The 17,139-nt window shown below is 39.9% G+C and overlaps 1 protein-coding gene across 1 annotated transcript in view; it reads right to left on the bottom strand.

The window, feature by feature from the left end:
- Positions 1–17,139, bottom strand: part of Suclg2 (succinate-CoA ligase GDP-forming subunit beta) — a 248,084-nt gene that overhangs the window by 98,980 nt on the left and 131,965 nt on the right. The window contains exons 7-8 of the mRNA XM_051203291.1: positions 11,790–11,886; positions 1,862–2,023 (exon numbers count right to left, since the gene is read on the bottom strand). Of these exons, the coding sequence (XP_051059248.1) occupies positions 1,862–2,023; positions 11,790–11,886 (259 nt within the window). The remainder of the gene's footprint in view (positions 1–1,861; positions 2,024–11,789; positions 11,887–17,139) is intronic.

The raw sequence follows: 17,139 nt of genomic DNA on the forward strand, positions 1-17,139 counted from the left end.
TGTGTACCAAGAAGCTCTGCAAATAAAGCATGTCTTATCCATCATAAAAAGAGTGTGTGTGTCATAAAAGATCCTCAAGAAGTGTGAAGTGGAATCAGAGTTTGTGAGACACATTCATACAGAAATATCTGTATTTAATAGTTCAAAACACACCCCAGACTTCCCCCTTTCCAAATGTCTACAGATGTTGCAAGTATGTTTGCTTATTGCGGCCAGGAGGGTGTGACTGATCAGAACCATTCAGACAGCACTCCCACCCAAAGCAGAAGCCTTAGGTATCAATTGTAAATGGATGCCATTTTCCATTGTATTGAACAGCGAGCTGCTGAGTTTCTTCACTTCTTAATATAAAGATGCTGTTGTTTTAATGAGCAACAAATCTTTTTTATTTTAATTCCATTAAGATGAAGACCTCAGTTTCCAGTGAAATGAATTGTTTCTAAAGGAAACATAGTCGTGTGAAATTAAGCTGGGAGCAAATAAATCACAGCACTAGAAGCCGTGGACAATAACTGAAATTTTATTGCCTCTACAGATCCATTCTTATCTCAGCTACATAAGCCATCTTCATTAAATTAGATGACTATGATAGAGCCCGTTGTTTGATCAGTAAACTGCCATAGTGAATTAAGTATTTTGGAAACTGGTTACCATTCAATCTGAAATGTTGGTGAAATGGTTAGAATGCATGCTCTCCACCCCTTCCTCTACACCCTAGCTAACTTTAACTGTCAACCTGACACAGCCTATAGTCACCTGAGAAGCGAGTCCAAACTGAGGGAGTGTCCAGATCAGACTGGCTATTGGGCAAATGTGTATGGGGTTACCGTGATTGATGAGTTACAAAAGTTCACTATGGGTGGCACCATTCCCTGAGCAAGTGGACCTACGCTGTATAAGAAGTAATAAACTAGCAACTGAGACTGCAAGCCTGGTTTCTGCTTCAAGTTCCTGCTTGAGTTCATGCCCTATTTTCCCTCAATAATGGACTGTGGCCTGTATGCTAAATAAACTCTGACTTCTCCTAAGTTTCTTTTAGTCAGAATGTTCTATCACAAACATAGAAAAAAAAAAAAAATGAGAATACTCTGAAAAAAAAAAAAAAATTGGCTCAGAGTCCAGCTTCTCCACAGTTCCTAGCATATGAAGTTGTAAGTTTTAGTAAATGAAGTTGAGATGCTTTAAGTGCATGGTTCTTTTAATATGTACATGCACATGGGCATGTGTGTGTGCGTGCATGCGCACATGTGCAGATGTATATGTAGGCCTGAGGTTGGTGTTGGGTGTGTTTCTTTACTGCTTCTGCACTTCATTTTCTAAGACAGATTTCACACTAAATCTAGAGATTATCAATTAGTTAGACTGGCAGGACAGCCTCAATTCAACTGTCTCTGTAGAATTGTGGATATCACCAAATACTATCATACCCAGCTTTTGTGTGTGTGCCATGGAGCCAAACACAGATCTTGATGTTTGCCCAGCAGTCAGGTACCAGTGGCCATCTCTCCAGCCTCTTGGCACTCTATTTTGGAATGCTGCCGCACACTATAGATGCCTGGAAACATCTGGACACTTTCCTTCCCTTTTTTCATTTCCACAAAGTTAGCTGTCTCTAGAGGTGGGGAACACTACCGAACCTTCCATCCTGGACAGCCCTCAAAGAACAAAAGTTTATCCAATCCAAAAGCTCAGCAGTGTCAGAGCTGAGAAACTGCTTTAAATGAGTGACCATCAATCAAAATGGATCTTGAGAGGAAATGCTGCTTCCAAGTGACACTATAAGAGACACCTATTTTAACAGCTATTAGGAAATGGTATTTCAGAAATCCTATAAAATTCCAGACTTGGGGCTGGTACTTACCGAAGCAGGCTATGTTCCCATCGAGTCCGATGTACTTGAGATCATATCTGGCAGCCTCATTTTCAATGGGCTCATTCTCTGATTTGTCATCCATAGCAAATATGTCCTTTTGTCGGAATTCAGCGTTGTCATCAAAGTTTATCTTGGCATCAAAACAGACAACTACATAAAGAGAAGAGGAGGCTACACCTGAGAATCTTGGGAGCCCATGACCTGAGTTCTTCAGGCCAGCAGTCACAGGAGAAAAGAAAGCAGGCCCTCCAGTTCACTCAACCATAGGCAGGGAAGCCACCTCTGCTTTCTTAATGTTTAAACCTGTAGGCCACAGAGACAAATAGGACAGGACCCCTGTTCTGAGGAATTGGCATTTTAGCAATGAGGACAATAAGTCACACATGTCAGTTTCTGCTCAATAATACTACAACAACAACGCTCACCAGCATCCACTTAAAGCTACAGGCTGGCACATTGCACCCTGGAATCATGGTTATAACTGTATTGCTTATAGTTAATAATATGGGGCAGGTGAGCATCGTCTTTCCCTTTTGTGCAGCAAAACCAAACAAACAAACCACAGTAATGACTCCAAATTTTTTTCTCCTCCATCCCCTGACATCCCATGTAAAGCATATTTTATCAGTACCCTCTTACTACTCTTTTAATATTTCTGGACTTAATGAAAGAGAATGCTGAGTCAGAATACATGCTTTATAATTTGACTCCAAAGTCTTCTACATCTCAATATTAATCAAATTGAATATATTTAAGGTATACAGCATGATATCTCGCATACACATGTATTTCAAAATGACAACTGCAAGAAACAAACTTACATATCTGTCCACCACAGATTTTTGTTTTTGTTTTCTTTTTCTTCAAACTTTTTGGAGTAAGAAATCTTGAAATCTGTTCTTTGAACCATTTCTAGTATACATTACTAACTCCATAACCTTGGTAAGATGGCTCGATTCATAGTGGGCCTTGGTTTCCTCACTTGTAAAGAAGTGTGAAAGCAATCCCAAGTGTACACACTTTCTTGACCTGGGAATATGTCTTTGGTTTGTGCAGAAATATCTTATGACTTGTCAGGTCTGTCAATGCCAAGCGGTCAGGCATCTCTGTCACTACAGTCTACATCCTCTGCTAGAGGTGGACATCCATACTGTACACAAACAGCTTGCAGAACTCACTCTATGAGCGCCTTTCATTACAAGGACTGCAAACAGGACATTTAGGTGACGGCTTTGTGAAAGGGGACAACATCTGCAGTACCTGGACTCCAGCATGCTTATATCCCTTGCGGCAGAAACTTTTTTCCTGTTCCACTGTGCCATCGCAACAGTCTCTGATTGTATCTGAGATATTAATAAGCAAGTATCTTTGGTCAAACATTTACAGATGCTATGCTGTTTCTTTGAACTTTGCTGAGAAGCACTTCACTTTTGAAATGCAAGCCATCATTTCCCAGGACTTAAAAAAAAAAAAGCAATGGCCATGGCCAGCTAAGTACACTTGCTTCCTAGAAAAAAACCACTGCTTTATGGTACCCTGAACTCACAGGCACCAGTGAGATTTCCTCCAGGTTCTTTTGCACATAACTCAAGTGTTTGGAGCACATCTGTGCAGAACTGGTAGATTTATGTTCAAGAAGACTTGGTAGAAAACGAAAGAGGACAAAAATTACATAAATGAGTACTGACTGACAAAAGAAATTCTTACATGGAAGATGACACCTGTTTAGGTCCCAGGTTTTGCCACAAACTTCCAACAACTGCCCACACGACGAATACATGGAGTGAAGGAGTAATTATTTTCCACAATGGTGTAGTTGCAATGAAGGAATCCTGCAATTACCAAAGGAACTGGCCAGTGCTCTGTGCTCCGTGCAAAGGCACTTTCTCAGCAGTTAATGACCGGTATAATAATCAATAGAAAAGCAACTTCATGCTTGGCTTTCCACTGGGTTTATAAATACATTCTAATTAATTTATTAGTAATTTTAGCTCCTCCATTACTCACTGGCAAGATTAGTTGTAAGTGACACCTTCAAAATGAATGGGCAAAGGCTATCAAATTGACTTTCTAAGTGAAGACTTGCAAATAAAAGAATTCTTGGTCAAGATCAATAAACCAGTAAATCAAAATAGTTCCAAGCTAAACTTTGCCCCTTAATACAAAAATACAGTTGCAAGCTGCTCCAGAGAAAGGATAATTAATGGAGATGTATGCAAAGTTCAGAAGGCAGTCCCAACCAAATGCCTGCAAAGTGAGATTTTCCAAAGATTTTGTGTTATGATGTGCATACCAAGTGCAAAAAGGAACTTGCTGTTTGATGACCAGCCTGGGAACTGGATAGGTAACTCAGTGCTTGAAAAGGAGAGCTGTGGAAACCACAGGGGAGCATCTACAGTGGCCTTTGGTCAGATGCTCCCTGTCTGGCAAAAGATCAATGTGTGCAGATCCAAGAGCTCTGGGAAACTAAAAATACTGCCCAACTGTGAAGTAAAGTAAGAATAGTTAGTCAAGAAGGCATAACTTAGGAGGCTGAGTTAGGGGGATTTTAAGTAAAGGCCAGCGTGACCTATCCATAATAGCCTCAGTGACTTTGTCTGTCTGTTGTCTGTCTGATATCCTTTGGTCGGTTCAGTTATTTCTACATGACTATGACAACATACCTGACACAAGTCACTTGAGAAAAGAAGGATGTGCTCTGCCTGGTGATCTCAGTGCATCCTAGTGGTAAGGTGTGGTTGACCAATTGGCTGTGCTGTGGGAGTATGTGGGCAATGCCTGTTTATACCTGAGCAGACCAGGAAGCAGAGAAAGTAGGCAAGAAAATGGGTATGGATATAACTTTCAAAAGCCCCAGTGAACTATTCTGTAAGTGAAAGACCCGCAGAGGGTGTGGACCCTCACGCCCCGACTCAGGAAAGGCGGCCACCCCAAATCACTCACGAGAAGCAATCTTGATGCAAAAGCATGAGGTCTTTTATATTCCAGTGCACTGGGGTCTATAGCCATACTCCACATGGGGTAGAGGACTGGAAACCCTGGGTACTTGGTTTAGACAGCTTTTATAGGGTTACAACAAAGCCGGCGTATCGTAAACCAATCATCTCATAGCATCCAGTGTGGACCAATTAATTTGAACTATCCAAGCATGCGCTTAGCCCAGGAAGTCTGCTTTTGCTAGGGCTTCTGGGTGGTGTGACAAGGCTCATTTCCTGTGTTCACTCACTCACAGGTGCTATCCTAAACAGCCCTGTTGTAAATAGTCAAAAATGTGACCTTTTACCTACTCACTGCAAGGGGGCAGAGTCTAGGGAGACTTAGGCTAAATTTTTCCATCCTTATATAAGCTATGTCACATGTCTCCAAAGTCCCCTGAGTCAGAACCTTTAAAACAGCTTTATAATGTAGGGGGTGACCCAGTGTAAAAAAAAAATAAAAAAATGAGTGTGGGGGGACAGGATTCAAATTGAAAAGGTAGCAGTAGTTTCCAAATTTAATTCTTGGCATAGAGATCCTAAAACCCTCGTAACTTTCTAAGCAATGGAGTTATTGCGTAGATATTTTATTCTAATACTTGTCCTTTGGCTCTGTTTTCTAATACAGAGCTCAGCACAGGGATTTCCTAGAAATAATTTTAAATTTCCATTGTATCTGACATGGATAGAAAGTATTTCCCAGAATGCAATGATACACCATGACAGATGACCAGAACTGAAGAGCAAGTTGTAAGGACACCGAAGTAAGCTGGCTGGTCAAAAGTGCCCAATATAGGCCTCTGAGTGATATCAAAGGAAAGAATCAGTCTTCTGAGACAGAACCCTTACTATGACTCTGACTCTCAAAATTAGCATGCAATGTCAGAACTGAACTGAGTGGTCTATGCTGAGAGCCTAGTAGTAGGAAGACTGTCACATATATTTCAAGGTCACAGATATAAAGCTGCACTGCCCAAGCAGCTAGTTCTGGTCACATGATTTCTCTTAAACCCAAAGCCCTTATCTATAAACAGGATCAGAGTTGTTGGTACTGTGTGGTGCTGGCAGAAGGAGAAGCTATGCATGATACCCAGCCTCACAGGGGAATATGATTACCAGCATGACATTCTGCATGCTTAGAGCTTCCCATTATTGTAGCTCAGTTTACAGAACTCTTCTCATCTCAATAAATTACTATAGTCTTTATAATTCTTTCACCAACCCTAGCTTTCTATTTGGAGTAGACATAAATGAATGTCTCCTGGAGTTTACATGTGTACAGGCTTCCTGCTGTACTTGATCAGCAATCATATGAATACAGAACTGTCTCAGAGCAAGAATTTTAATAACTAACACTTTTTAACAGCATAACTGTCATGGCAGGAAAGTTTTAACCAAAGGGTGAGAGGCTTTTGATGACCCTCAAATTAAATATATTTGACTAAATGGTGGCTAAAGATATGAAAAGTTGCACCAGGGGTAGGAAATTATGTCTCTCAAGCCAGCTCACCACCTGTTTGTGCATTTTTATACTGTCTAGGACAACAGCATTTGTGGTAACTGCAATACAGACCACAAGGTTCACAAACCCCCATATATTTACTGACACTTTCTAGCAATCCCTACTTAGATACACCTCTGTATCTTGCTTCAATAGACTAGTAACCACCCACATACATAATATCCTTATATAGTCAAAAAGGTACTTGTTTTAAGTATGTCCAACTATCCAGGAAGAATGTAAAAGAGAACAAACAAAAGCTACACAAAAAGGAGAGAGAAACCCTGCATAAAGGAGAGATTAACCCCTGCATACTGATGGACTCTTAGATGCTCATTCTCTGTTGACACTCTTCCAAATGTACTTGCAGAGCTGTCCTGCTACAGCTGGATTCATGTCTGTGTCAACAACGGGCCAATAAAATCAACGTGCCATCTTGCTTAAACCTTAGCTTTCCCCCTTAATTTGACAACAGATAACCATGATAAAATGTACTTTCAGAAATGGGGAGCTTAGTTAGCTCAGACATTAAGAATCTCAGTGTCACATAACTGAAACCTCAATTCTATAGAAAATTCATCTTGAACAAAAACCAATCTGTGTACAAAGTAGAAGAAAAAAAAATACCTATTAATATTTATAAAACAATTTCCACCATCAAAAACATAATGTTACATGGTTGATAGATTATACAAATGAATTTCCCTTCTGAACAAATATCAAAGAAAGCCAAGGTACTTAAATTCATAGGGTGTTTGTGCTGTTTTGTTTAGTGGTGTGAGATTTTGCAAGCTGCTAATTCATCCACCTTGATGGAGAACATGCCCAGCAGTGAGAGGTCTCTGACCTCTCTTTCAACAGAAGAATGTGCCACTGAATTAAACAAAAGGAAAAAATGCATTTCACAAGGAGACACACACACAAAAGGAACAGAAAAACAGCAGGAAGTAGGACTGTCATAATTAGTTTGGAAAATAATCTGTCTTGAAGCAATGTGCTATGTTTGATTTGTGATAAACAACCATAATGTGCTATTCAAATGTGCCTTGCCAAGTCAGCTTCAAAATGCTGATCTTTAAAAGGAGTCCCACTTTCCATTAAATATTGATGTTTCAAGAGTTGTATAGCTTTTAGAACTTTTCTCCAGTTGCTATGAAGAGAAAATAGATAGGAGGAGAGAGGGGGTGTGGGGTGAAGGTGGGGGTACAGAGCCAAAAAGGATTGTGAAAATAGAGCCTTGTATATAATGAGAAAGACAGAGGACACCCACTAACAGCTTGGGCACTTGTTAGCATGAAGCAACAGGGTGGTTATTTAAGGAAATCTGAAGAAAGGAATTTGATGTGCCAGTTAACTTTGGATTATCCAGCTTTAATTCTCAAGGAATCTGGGCCACACAGTCACTGTTCTAAGTGGTTCTCACTTCTTCAGTTCAGTGAATGGAGGCATCTCCACATAGAGCTAACTTGTAGACTGGGGGGGGGGGGGGGAATCACTCCCAGCACTGTAGGATGGCTAGCAACCTCCCTACATTTACCAAGCAGGTGTCAAAAGCACAACTGTCAAGTTGTGACAACTTTCTGACAAATATCTCCTGGGGCATAGATAAAGTACTCATCATTTGTTTAAATACCTGCAAAAAGTAATCTTTTTCTGATCCTAGATGGTGGAGGGGGAAATAAAACGTGATGCAGAATCCCAGAGTGGCTTTACAAAATGAAAGAATAATGGACAACAGACAGTTACATAAATCTGTAAGGGAAAAAAAAAAAAATGTCCTCATGTGGCTACAGATTTACTGTAATGATTTGGTACTACAATTAAATCAGGGAAGAGAGTAGTTAACGTCTCTTTACTACTCAAGTAACAATTTACTTTAGTTTCAATAAAGGCTAACTCATTCCTGTAGAGGTGTTTTGACTTTATTGTTCTGTTTTCAATGGGAAATGAATGGCCTTTCTCCTAAACACTGACCAATGAATGTCTGGCCTAGGCTGGACATGTGGCTAAACAAGGCTAATGAGAATCAGGTGTAGGGCTTTCTATGGTGCTAGAATGGTAAACACTGGACACCATCTTTACTCCCAGCACAAAGAGACTGGCTAAGTTAGAACAATTCAGAGAAAGCAGGGCCATTTGATTTCTTCAGCTGAATGAACAGATTTGGGCTCCACAGAAACTAAGAGAGAAGCCTCATTCTTTACAGAGCACAAGCCATACACAAGCTTGAACTCCCCTGTTAAGTGAGTAAAAGTAACCCACTTAGGAACTGGTAAATAAGAACTATACAAGGTTAATAGGTTTTTATATGTCACTAGCAACCATTATAATCCTAGCAAAGAGTCATCAAAGCACAATAAAACCCAGTGTCAAATTACCCTCTGAAGGAGATTGCTAAGCATATTGGAAGGAATTGTTCTTAGACTGTAATTCTTCCATGTCAAATGTTTCCCAAGGGTGACTCAGCAGCTTTGATGTTAATGATATGACCACTTTTCACTTAACAGGATGTTGTGGAAGAACATGAACAATACAGTAAATTTTTTTTAAAAAAATCAAGGAAGAAAGACACCTATAAACAAATGACTTAACTTAAGTCAAAATGTTTTTGTGATATACAGCTCTTAAGTCTCCAAATTATAAGAACAATAATTAAGTTTTCGTGTGAAATGCGCTGTTAGTGACCTAAATAGAAACAATGTAAGCAGTTAGATTCTACACATTATCAACATTGCTAAGATCTAAATGACTGCATTTATAGCTCCTGCATAGAGGCCTACTGTGAGGGACTGTGACAAAGATAAAGAAAGACCCAACTTGTACATTCGGTCATTAATCACCATTTCCTAATTGGGTTTAATTTGACTACTGCTCATTAGATTTATAAACCAACACTCTCATTTAATTGTGATTATAATTCAATAGCCAAACTTTTATGGTACAATGAACAAATTAATAGCTAAAGATAATTTTGGTCTTAAAAATATCATGTAAGTCTTCTGCTTTAATGAACTGTACATACAGAATGTGTTTTGTGATGATTCCTTAAAAATACTCATAATTTTCTCCTGTTCTTATTAATTAAAAAGCAAACACTGGCCTTCATAAAGTTTGTGAACACCTTCCAAGGAAAGTTCCTCACGTAGTCCCCTTCACAAGGGTGAATAAAATATTACAGCAAAATTGTCACCCTACCCCACAGGACATTTCCCTTCCTCGGGCTCTTCATTCTTTCAAGGTTGTTTATCTCTATGCACATGATCACACATGCTTGTAGAGGTCACAGACAACCTCAAGCTTCATTACTGAGGCACTATCCATTTACTGTTTGAGCCAGAGCCTCTCACTACCCTGGAACTTACCAAGTAGGTCAGGGATGCCTAGTCCCTGCCTCCCAAGTGGTGAATCACACAAATACCACCACATCCAAATTTTTCTTTACTGAGGTCTAGGAAAAAAAATAGATCTTCCTGCTTGCAAAGAAAGTACTTTCCTGAGGGATCCATGTCACTGGCCCCTTTCTTCAGGCTTTTCTTAAGACAAGGTTTTGCTTTGTAGCCCATGATGCTCCAGAGCTCAAGACTCTCCTGTAGCTGGGATTACTGACCTGCACAGCCAGGGTTGGCTCCATATATTATATTGAATAGCCTTTGTAGTAAATACCTTCATTTCTTGAGTATCAGCATTCAGTTCTGAGAATGCACCATGCATGTTACTTGTGTTTTCAAAATGTGGGACTATTTCTGGGGCATTCTAATAAGAGCAAAATGCTAGTTTACAACAGAACAACCAGAAAAACAAACAAACACAGGTAGTTTTCTCTAGCTAATCTGGCATGGCAGGACAACCATGCACACTGAACCAAGGGTTCCCATCCCATTTTGCAGAACTAGCTGTCCATGAAGAGTCATGCTAAATGTCTGATCCTCTTAAAGATGGAAATGATGAATTTCACTTTTGAAGGGCTACTTGTGAAAGGTTCTCACAGTGCCTGGAACATAGGTTCAAAACAGTTTCAACTCTTCCTCCTCTTCTTTATGTACAATACTAATGGCTTTATCGCAACAGCAACTAAAAAGTAATTTTGAGGAGCTGGAGGGATGGCTTAGTGATTAAGAACACTTGCAGCACTTGCAGCTAGGAGCTCAGGACATAGCATACACATGAGAAGGACCACAAATGCCTGTAACTGCAATTCCAGAGGAGCCAGTGGACACGTACTTCTAGCCTCTACAGGCACTTGTAGGCAAATGGTGTACATAATTCACACATACATATAAATCTTATAAAACAAGATTAAATAAACATGATTTGCACATATACAACTTAGTACAGCTTTAATCTTGTGGTTTTCATGAACTTGCCCATTAGTTGAACACTGGTTTTCCTGAAAAATTCTTGTACTGGCTAAGCAGAGGAAAGATCTTTCATGAATGTGGATATGGGCCTATTCTGTATTTCACTCTAGATGCATAACCAGCTCACCGGTCTATAGTATAGTTATCATTTTTACCTCTTTGATTAATAAAAGTTTTTCTTTTATATACCTGAAGCTTAGCCAGAGGAGTGTGCAGATCTGTAGCTAGAATATGATGGATGTAGAATCTGAATTTGTCCTGAGGTCTCTCTGGATTCCAAAGAGAGTCTTTTAAGTTTTCTGAACCTGACTACAAAACCTCTACTTAGGAAAAACACCTTTGTCCCCACAGTAGTATCTGCATTTACATATTCAGCTTCTTCCATGTATTCAATGACAAAGACCTGTTTAGTCAGTGTTCACAATGCATGGAAAAAGGCAAAGTCTGTGAGCTTATATTTTGGCTTGAGCTATTCTATCTGCCACCCTCTCCTCAGAACTCCTCCATGAAATTAAAAACTTTTGCTATGAATTCATCTCTAGTCAAGACACCCTGCAGTGGTGGTATTTGCTGAGGCATAAAACAGCAAACAGTGGTACAAGTTGTTGCTGGAAGAGAAACCCCCCCCCCAATACCACCTTTACCTAAAGCAAATAAGGCTAGTGTGTGCAGAATAGAAGCTTCTCCAAGATGGTGGAAGCTGTGCAGGGAGTTTACAAATTCAAGAGCATCAAACAGTTCAGAAAGAATCAGGTGCAGTTATTAAACCCAAATCCTTCTATCAGCAGGAAATTGAAAAACAGGGGCTCTGTGCTCGTCTGCATGAAAGAACTGAAGGGGGTTAAAGTCAGGTAGGCAGTAGCTCCCAGGAAGGCTTGGCATCTGCCTACAGCAACCCACATGCTACAATGCTGAGCACCGTCATGGGAGCATTTGAAATGAGCTCAAATTAAATTACTGAAATGAACTCAACACTGCTGCTGCTGCTACTGCAGATTTTTTTTTTTTTGCAAGTTAATTTACAGTTTACATGCATAATGAGAAAAGTCCATTTGTCTTTCTTCCTTTCTGATGTTGGTTACCTTGTCCTTCTGAAGTTTCACCAAAGGGGTTCACTTCCACCTGAGTCGCGTCAATCTTCAGGAAGAGATGATACAGCTTTTTAATCTGGTCGGCTGCCTAAGTGATCAAGTGAGAAGGAATTACACCCAAGCAAAGAAAGTTTATTTTGCACCCTTAACAGAATCTTCAAATTAGCAAATTATGTCTTTATTTTCAGTTAGGTTTTCTGAAGGGAAAAATTGAAAACCATGATGATTTTAATTTCCACTGCTATTCATTAGAAGAGATTGCTCAACTTTCCTCCAGACACTAAAAGAGACCATTATTAAGAAAACAAAATATTTTCTGCTCAGGCTAAAAGCACCATTAATCCTTTTGTGAATTATCATGTCCCTGTTAGTCATGTTAGACTGCAGTATAAGCTAAATCACTAACACAAACACCTCCATTTAAGTAAAAAGGTAAACAGGCTTTTGAGATTTTCTAATGACAAGGTTTTCCTTATTAGGCTGGAATAAAATGGTTATTATATTCATCAAGCAATTCCTGAGTGTCTGATGGAAACTGTGAGACAGAAAGATCAAAGTGTTAAACAGGCCAGTCATGGAACGGTCCAGCTCCCACTGGACACAGAGAACATGTGTACATAGCCCTGTGACGTTACCATGGCTGCACTTTACCCATTTGTTGTTCTCAGCTAATGTGCTCACTGCTCACATCAGGGAGGGGAAGCTTTGGGCAGCACACATGGGGTCATCATTCCTCCAGGAGACTCCACACTTTGGGCAAAAATAGGAAGCCCGTGTAACTGTGGTTAAATACAGGGTGACACTCATTCTTGGCTCTGTTTTACTTCCCATTGCTACTGTATGTTCACCATGACCGTCCTTGTGTACCATAAGAGCCATGTGGCCCTTTGTATAACAGAGCATCTGATACCTGTAGGGCAAGCTTCTGTGATGCTGGGCCAGCTAGCTTACAGTTCTGTCCTGTCATGGGGTTTACGTGATGGGGGGAACAGGGGATAAGGGGACCTTTCTACTCCTTCAGTCTTAACTCCACCAGTTCTTACAACACCTACGAATAAAATCTCTCTATATAAATTCATACTAGATAGATTCAATACTGAAAGCTGTCCCAGATTTGGCTAAAGCATTTCTACAGATATCAAAATATCTGAATCTTAACTATTTCAGGTCTGTGTGAAAATTTTCTAAATCCTGATTGAAATCTGATGTACATAAATAAATCCGATGTGTAAGGCTAAAAAGAATTTTTTTTCTTTTCAAGGCAGGGATTTAAGATGTTTCCCAGACTGACCTCCACCTTATCGTGCAAACTCAAACTCACGGCCTTTCTGCTTCACCTGCCCTAGGAAGTAGGGTTGCCAGCACTTGCTATTATACCAGACCAAGACACAATCTGTTTACTACTAAATATTGTATAAGTAGGTATATCAGAGTTTCTCATGATTCTACTTCCCCATGATAGCTTTCCAGATCCTTTGAGGCAGACACCAACAGCTTCTGTTTTGTCTGAGATACATTCTATGCACATGCTAAGATGCACACTTCCCATCTTTCCAAACAACAAATGCCTCTATCCTTATTAATAGAAACCTTCACTGCCAGGATAAATAGGACATCCTTTTAATTGTCAGATCATATTTTATTGTATAGCTATACTACCATTCATAACTTAAAAAATGACCATATGGCTTCTTTCTAATAGCCTCATTTAGTTGAAATGTCACCTTTCCTGTGTCTGTAATACACGTGACTAGGTATTTATAGGAAAAATTCCCACAGAGGAGCACAGTGAAAGGGAACATTTTATTTATTATTTATTGCATATGTATATGGTCAGGTGCTTGTTTGTTTGTGGCCATATGCAAATGTGTAATGAATAATATGTCGTATATGAACGGCATGTGGAGACATTGGATATTGTTCTTCTAAAGTATCCATTTTGGGGTTTTATGAGAGAGGATCTCTCACTGGCCTGGAGACTCACCAAGGTTGCCTAGGCTGGTGAGACCCACATATGCATGTGTCTCTACTTCCAGCATTGATATTACAAGGGTATGAAACAGGCCCAGCCTTCACCATCATGGTGTCTCAGGATTGCACTCAGTACCTTGTGCATGCTCAAACACTAAACCCTCCCCCACAACTCTGAAAGCATTTTGAAGTGCTCAGGAAGCGACCCTCAACAACCACAAGGCAGTCCAGAAAGACGTTGCACTCAGCATCTGCATCAGGCTCGGCATGGCACGGGAGAGCAAGTATTGTGTATGTAGTGTGATAAAAACTTCATGTTGTGAATGTGTCTGAGCATCATTCTAGCTCCTAAAATACATCTGCATTTCCTTTCCTATGGACTTTGTATATTTTCTTGTTGAGATTTAGCTTTTTTTAAAATCATTAACTTAAAGTGTTTTATGTGATTAAAATGTGCTCTTTATGCCATGTAAATTGCAAATACGTTTCTCCTTTAATATTCATCTTTCAACCAGGTTCCTGTTACTCCCACCACATGGGAATCTAAAGACAATCACATCACTCGCGACTCATGGCTTTTTGCCAGACTTTCAAAAGGCCAATCTCATTTTTGAAGTCATTTAAAAGAACTCTCACAATTTTTTTTTTCTAGTTTGTTCTATTGTTTCCTAGTTTCAATGCTGATACTTCTTAAAACCCACTAAACTATATTGCATTATAAAGCCAGTCAACCACAAATTATGGAATGTGGGGATCTGAGGGAGCCCCAAGTACATGGCAGAGCCACGTCAAGGACTGCAGTGCCTCAGACCCATGGGAGTTGGCAAACCCTTCCTTTGGTCCATGTGCTAATTTTGCCAGAGTATACAAAGAGCATCAGCACATCTTCCTGCAGCATTAACAATGTCCTCAGGGATGCATACAGCTAGAGAGTGTCTCTAATAATGGCCTCTTACAACAGCGGCTAGATCTAAAATCAACTGGTGAGTTTCTGGCTTGTTGCTGGTTTTTCTTGCTTAGTTGGTGTCACTATCAGAGGAGCCCACCCAATTCTGTTTTTCCATGTGTATCTGAGTGTCTAGGACCAAGTTGTGCAAGACATGGTAACTAAGTATATTTTGGGGGTTGGCCTTTGTTTTTGATGTTGGATCCTGTTATGTTGCTGGAATGGGTCTCATATGATCTGATGGGAGATGTCATTCTATGAATATGTTTCTCATGCTGGTTAATGAATAAAGCACTGTTGGCCAATAGGAAAGCAAGACAGGCGGGACTAGTCGACAAGGAGGAAAGAGGAAGTACTAAGTAGGAGTCAACATGGAGAGACTGGGGAGATCAGACACTGGCCCCACTCCCCAGTAAGATAAGACCATGTGGAAATACATAGATTAACAGAAATGGGTTAATACTTAAGACAGCGCTAGCCGATAAGAAACAAGTAACTGGCCAACAGAATTATATCAACTACAGAGTCTTGGGGTGTTAATTGGGGCTGGCACGACGGTGGGACAAGACTAGCGGTGGGAGGAAAAACTCCTTACAATGACTCAACATCAAACATATATATATGTTTGATGTTTTGATCTGTCCCTTACACAGTTGCAGTACACCAGTATGTGTGCATGTAAGAGGGCCCTATTTACCCAGTCCCTGTGCTTATCCTCTTCTGCAGCCACTGCCTAGTTAACACCTAATAAATGATTTAATGAGTAATATAGTATACTAGAAATAACTTTAGTTACATAAATGAGATCTATTGCAACCATTTAAAAAAACTGTGGTAAAATATACAGAATACAGTTTTTACCAAGGCAGCCATTGGCAGATGAACACACAGTCCCTCGGTTTTGGATCATCTCTTCATGACAGGACTGAGGACCTAAGAGTGTTTAAATGTTTGCTTTTCTCACATACTTTCTCTGCTCATGGCACCTTTGCAGCAACCTTCAGGCCTTAAGGCAAGCAGCATCCTCAATCAGAGACTCCTGTTTTTATACATATTACAGATAGCTTTGCCGAACTCTTTTCTACTGTGCAAACGAACTGGGCACCCCTCAGTAAATTCTAAGCCATCCACACCTTACTCATTCTCATTTTTTCCTCCTGTTTCCCTCCATGCCTACTTCATGCCTACTGAATGACCTCCATTAGTCCATGAGCCCCTGGAAAATAATGACTACCTTTCAGTACTTTGGCCACAGCCTAGACAAGTAAGAAACATGCAATTAGAGCTCGCTCAGGGAGCAAATAAAGAGTCAAACCTATGAAGATGTCAGCCAGTCAGTAACACGTAAGATCCTGTCTTAAAATTTTTATTCTTTCTCTCCTTTCCTTGATAAATTAACTTAAAAATTACTTGGAAACTTGGCTCCTTGGTGACCCCAAGAAGTTGTATATTCATCTTTGCTTCTCTACACAGCACATTTAGAAACAGTGTTTGGGGCACTGGGGAAATATAATTATGCTATTAAAGAATTACAAATAACCCATAATTTTCTCTTTACATGTGGGGTAGCAAGGGTGTCTTAGGATATATTTAATATTATTATCATCTGTAGAGCTCTCTACTGTGTTCATAAACTGAGCATTCAAACAAATGGGTGGGTAGCTTTTACCTACTCTAGGTTTATTTTGCACCCATATTCTGATACCTATTGTTGCTACCCTAGGAGCATTCAATGTAGACAGCCTAGACATCTTATTTCACTTAATCTTGCACATGCCAAATGCTTCAGAAGTACATGTGTGATATATATGCATGCCATGAACTGTGACAGCACAGCAGTGAATACCTGCTGTGATGGGGATTAGGAACTAGCAAATGAGACTATATGGAAGAAACACACATGCGTAGACACAGAGGATGTGCACAGGTAACTGAATATACTTGGAATCAAATGTGGGACCAAATCACTGCAACACCATGATTTCACAACAGACTGGCTTTCAGGGACCAACATCTCTGCATGAGTAGCTTTTAAATATATCTTTTAAAATGGCGAATGTAGTTAGCAGCCTCATTCTAAGAACATGAAACTAATCACTACAGCGCAGAGCACAAAATTTGTCCAGCACCTCCCTTTGAACAAACTGACTCCTCTCTGCCAGTCTCAGAAAGAACAATTCTTTTCTCTAGATGTCTGTTGAAGGCTGGCCATTTTGTCCCTTCGTGCAGCTTAGTTCAGGAGAACCTGTCTTCTACCATCATTAATACTTCACTTTTCAATAGTACATACTTCCATTTTCAAATGAGTGATGTCTGCTGTCTCTTAAACACTTCTGAAGTCTTGTTCCATTTTATCCTTCTTTGACTTGCCTACTATCACTATCACACTTTCAGAGATAGAATTGAAATCTAAAAGTTAAATGC

This window comes from Phodopus roborovskii, unplaced genomic scaffold, assembly GCF_943737965.1.
Source record: "Phodopus roborovskii unplaced genomic scaffold, PHOROB, whole genome shotgun sequence".
Taxonomy (NCBI): domain Eukaryota; kingdom Metazoa; phylum Chordata; class Mammalia; order Rodentia; family Cricetidae; genus Phodopus; species Phodopus roborovskii.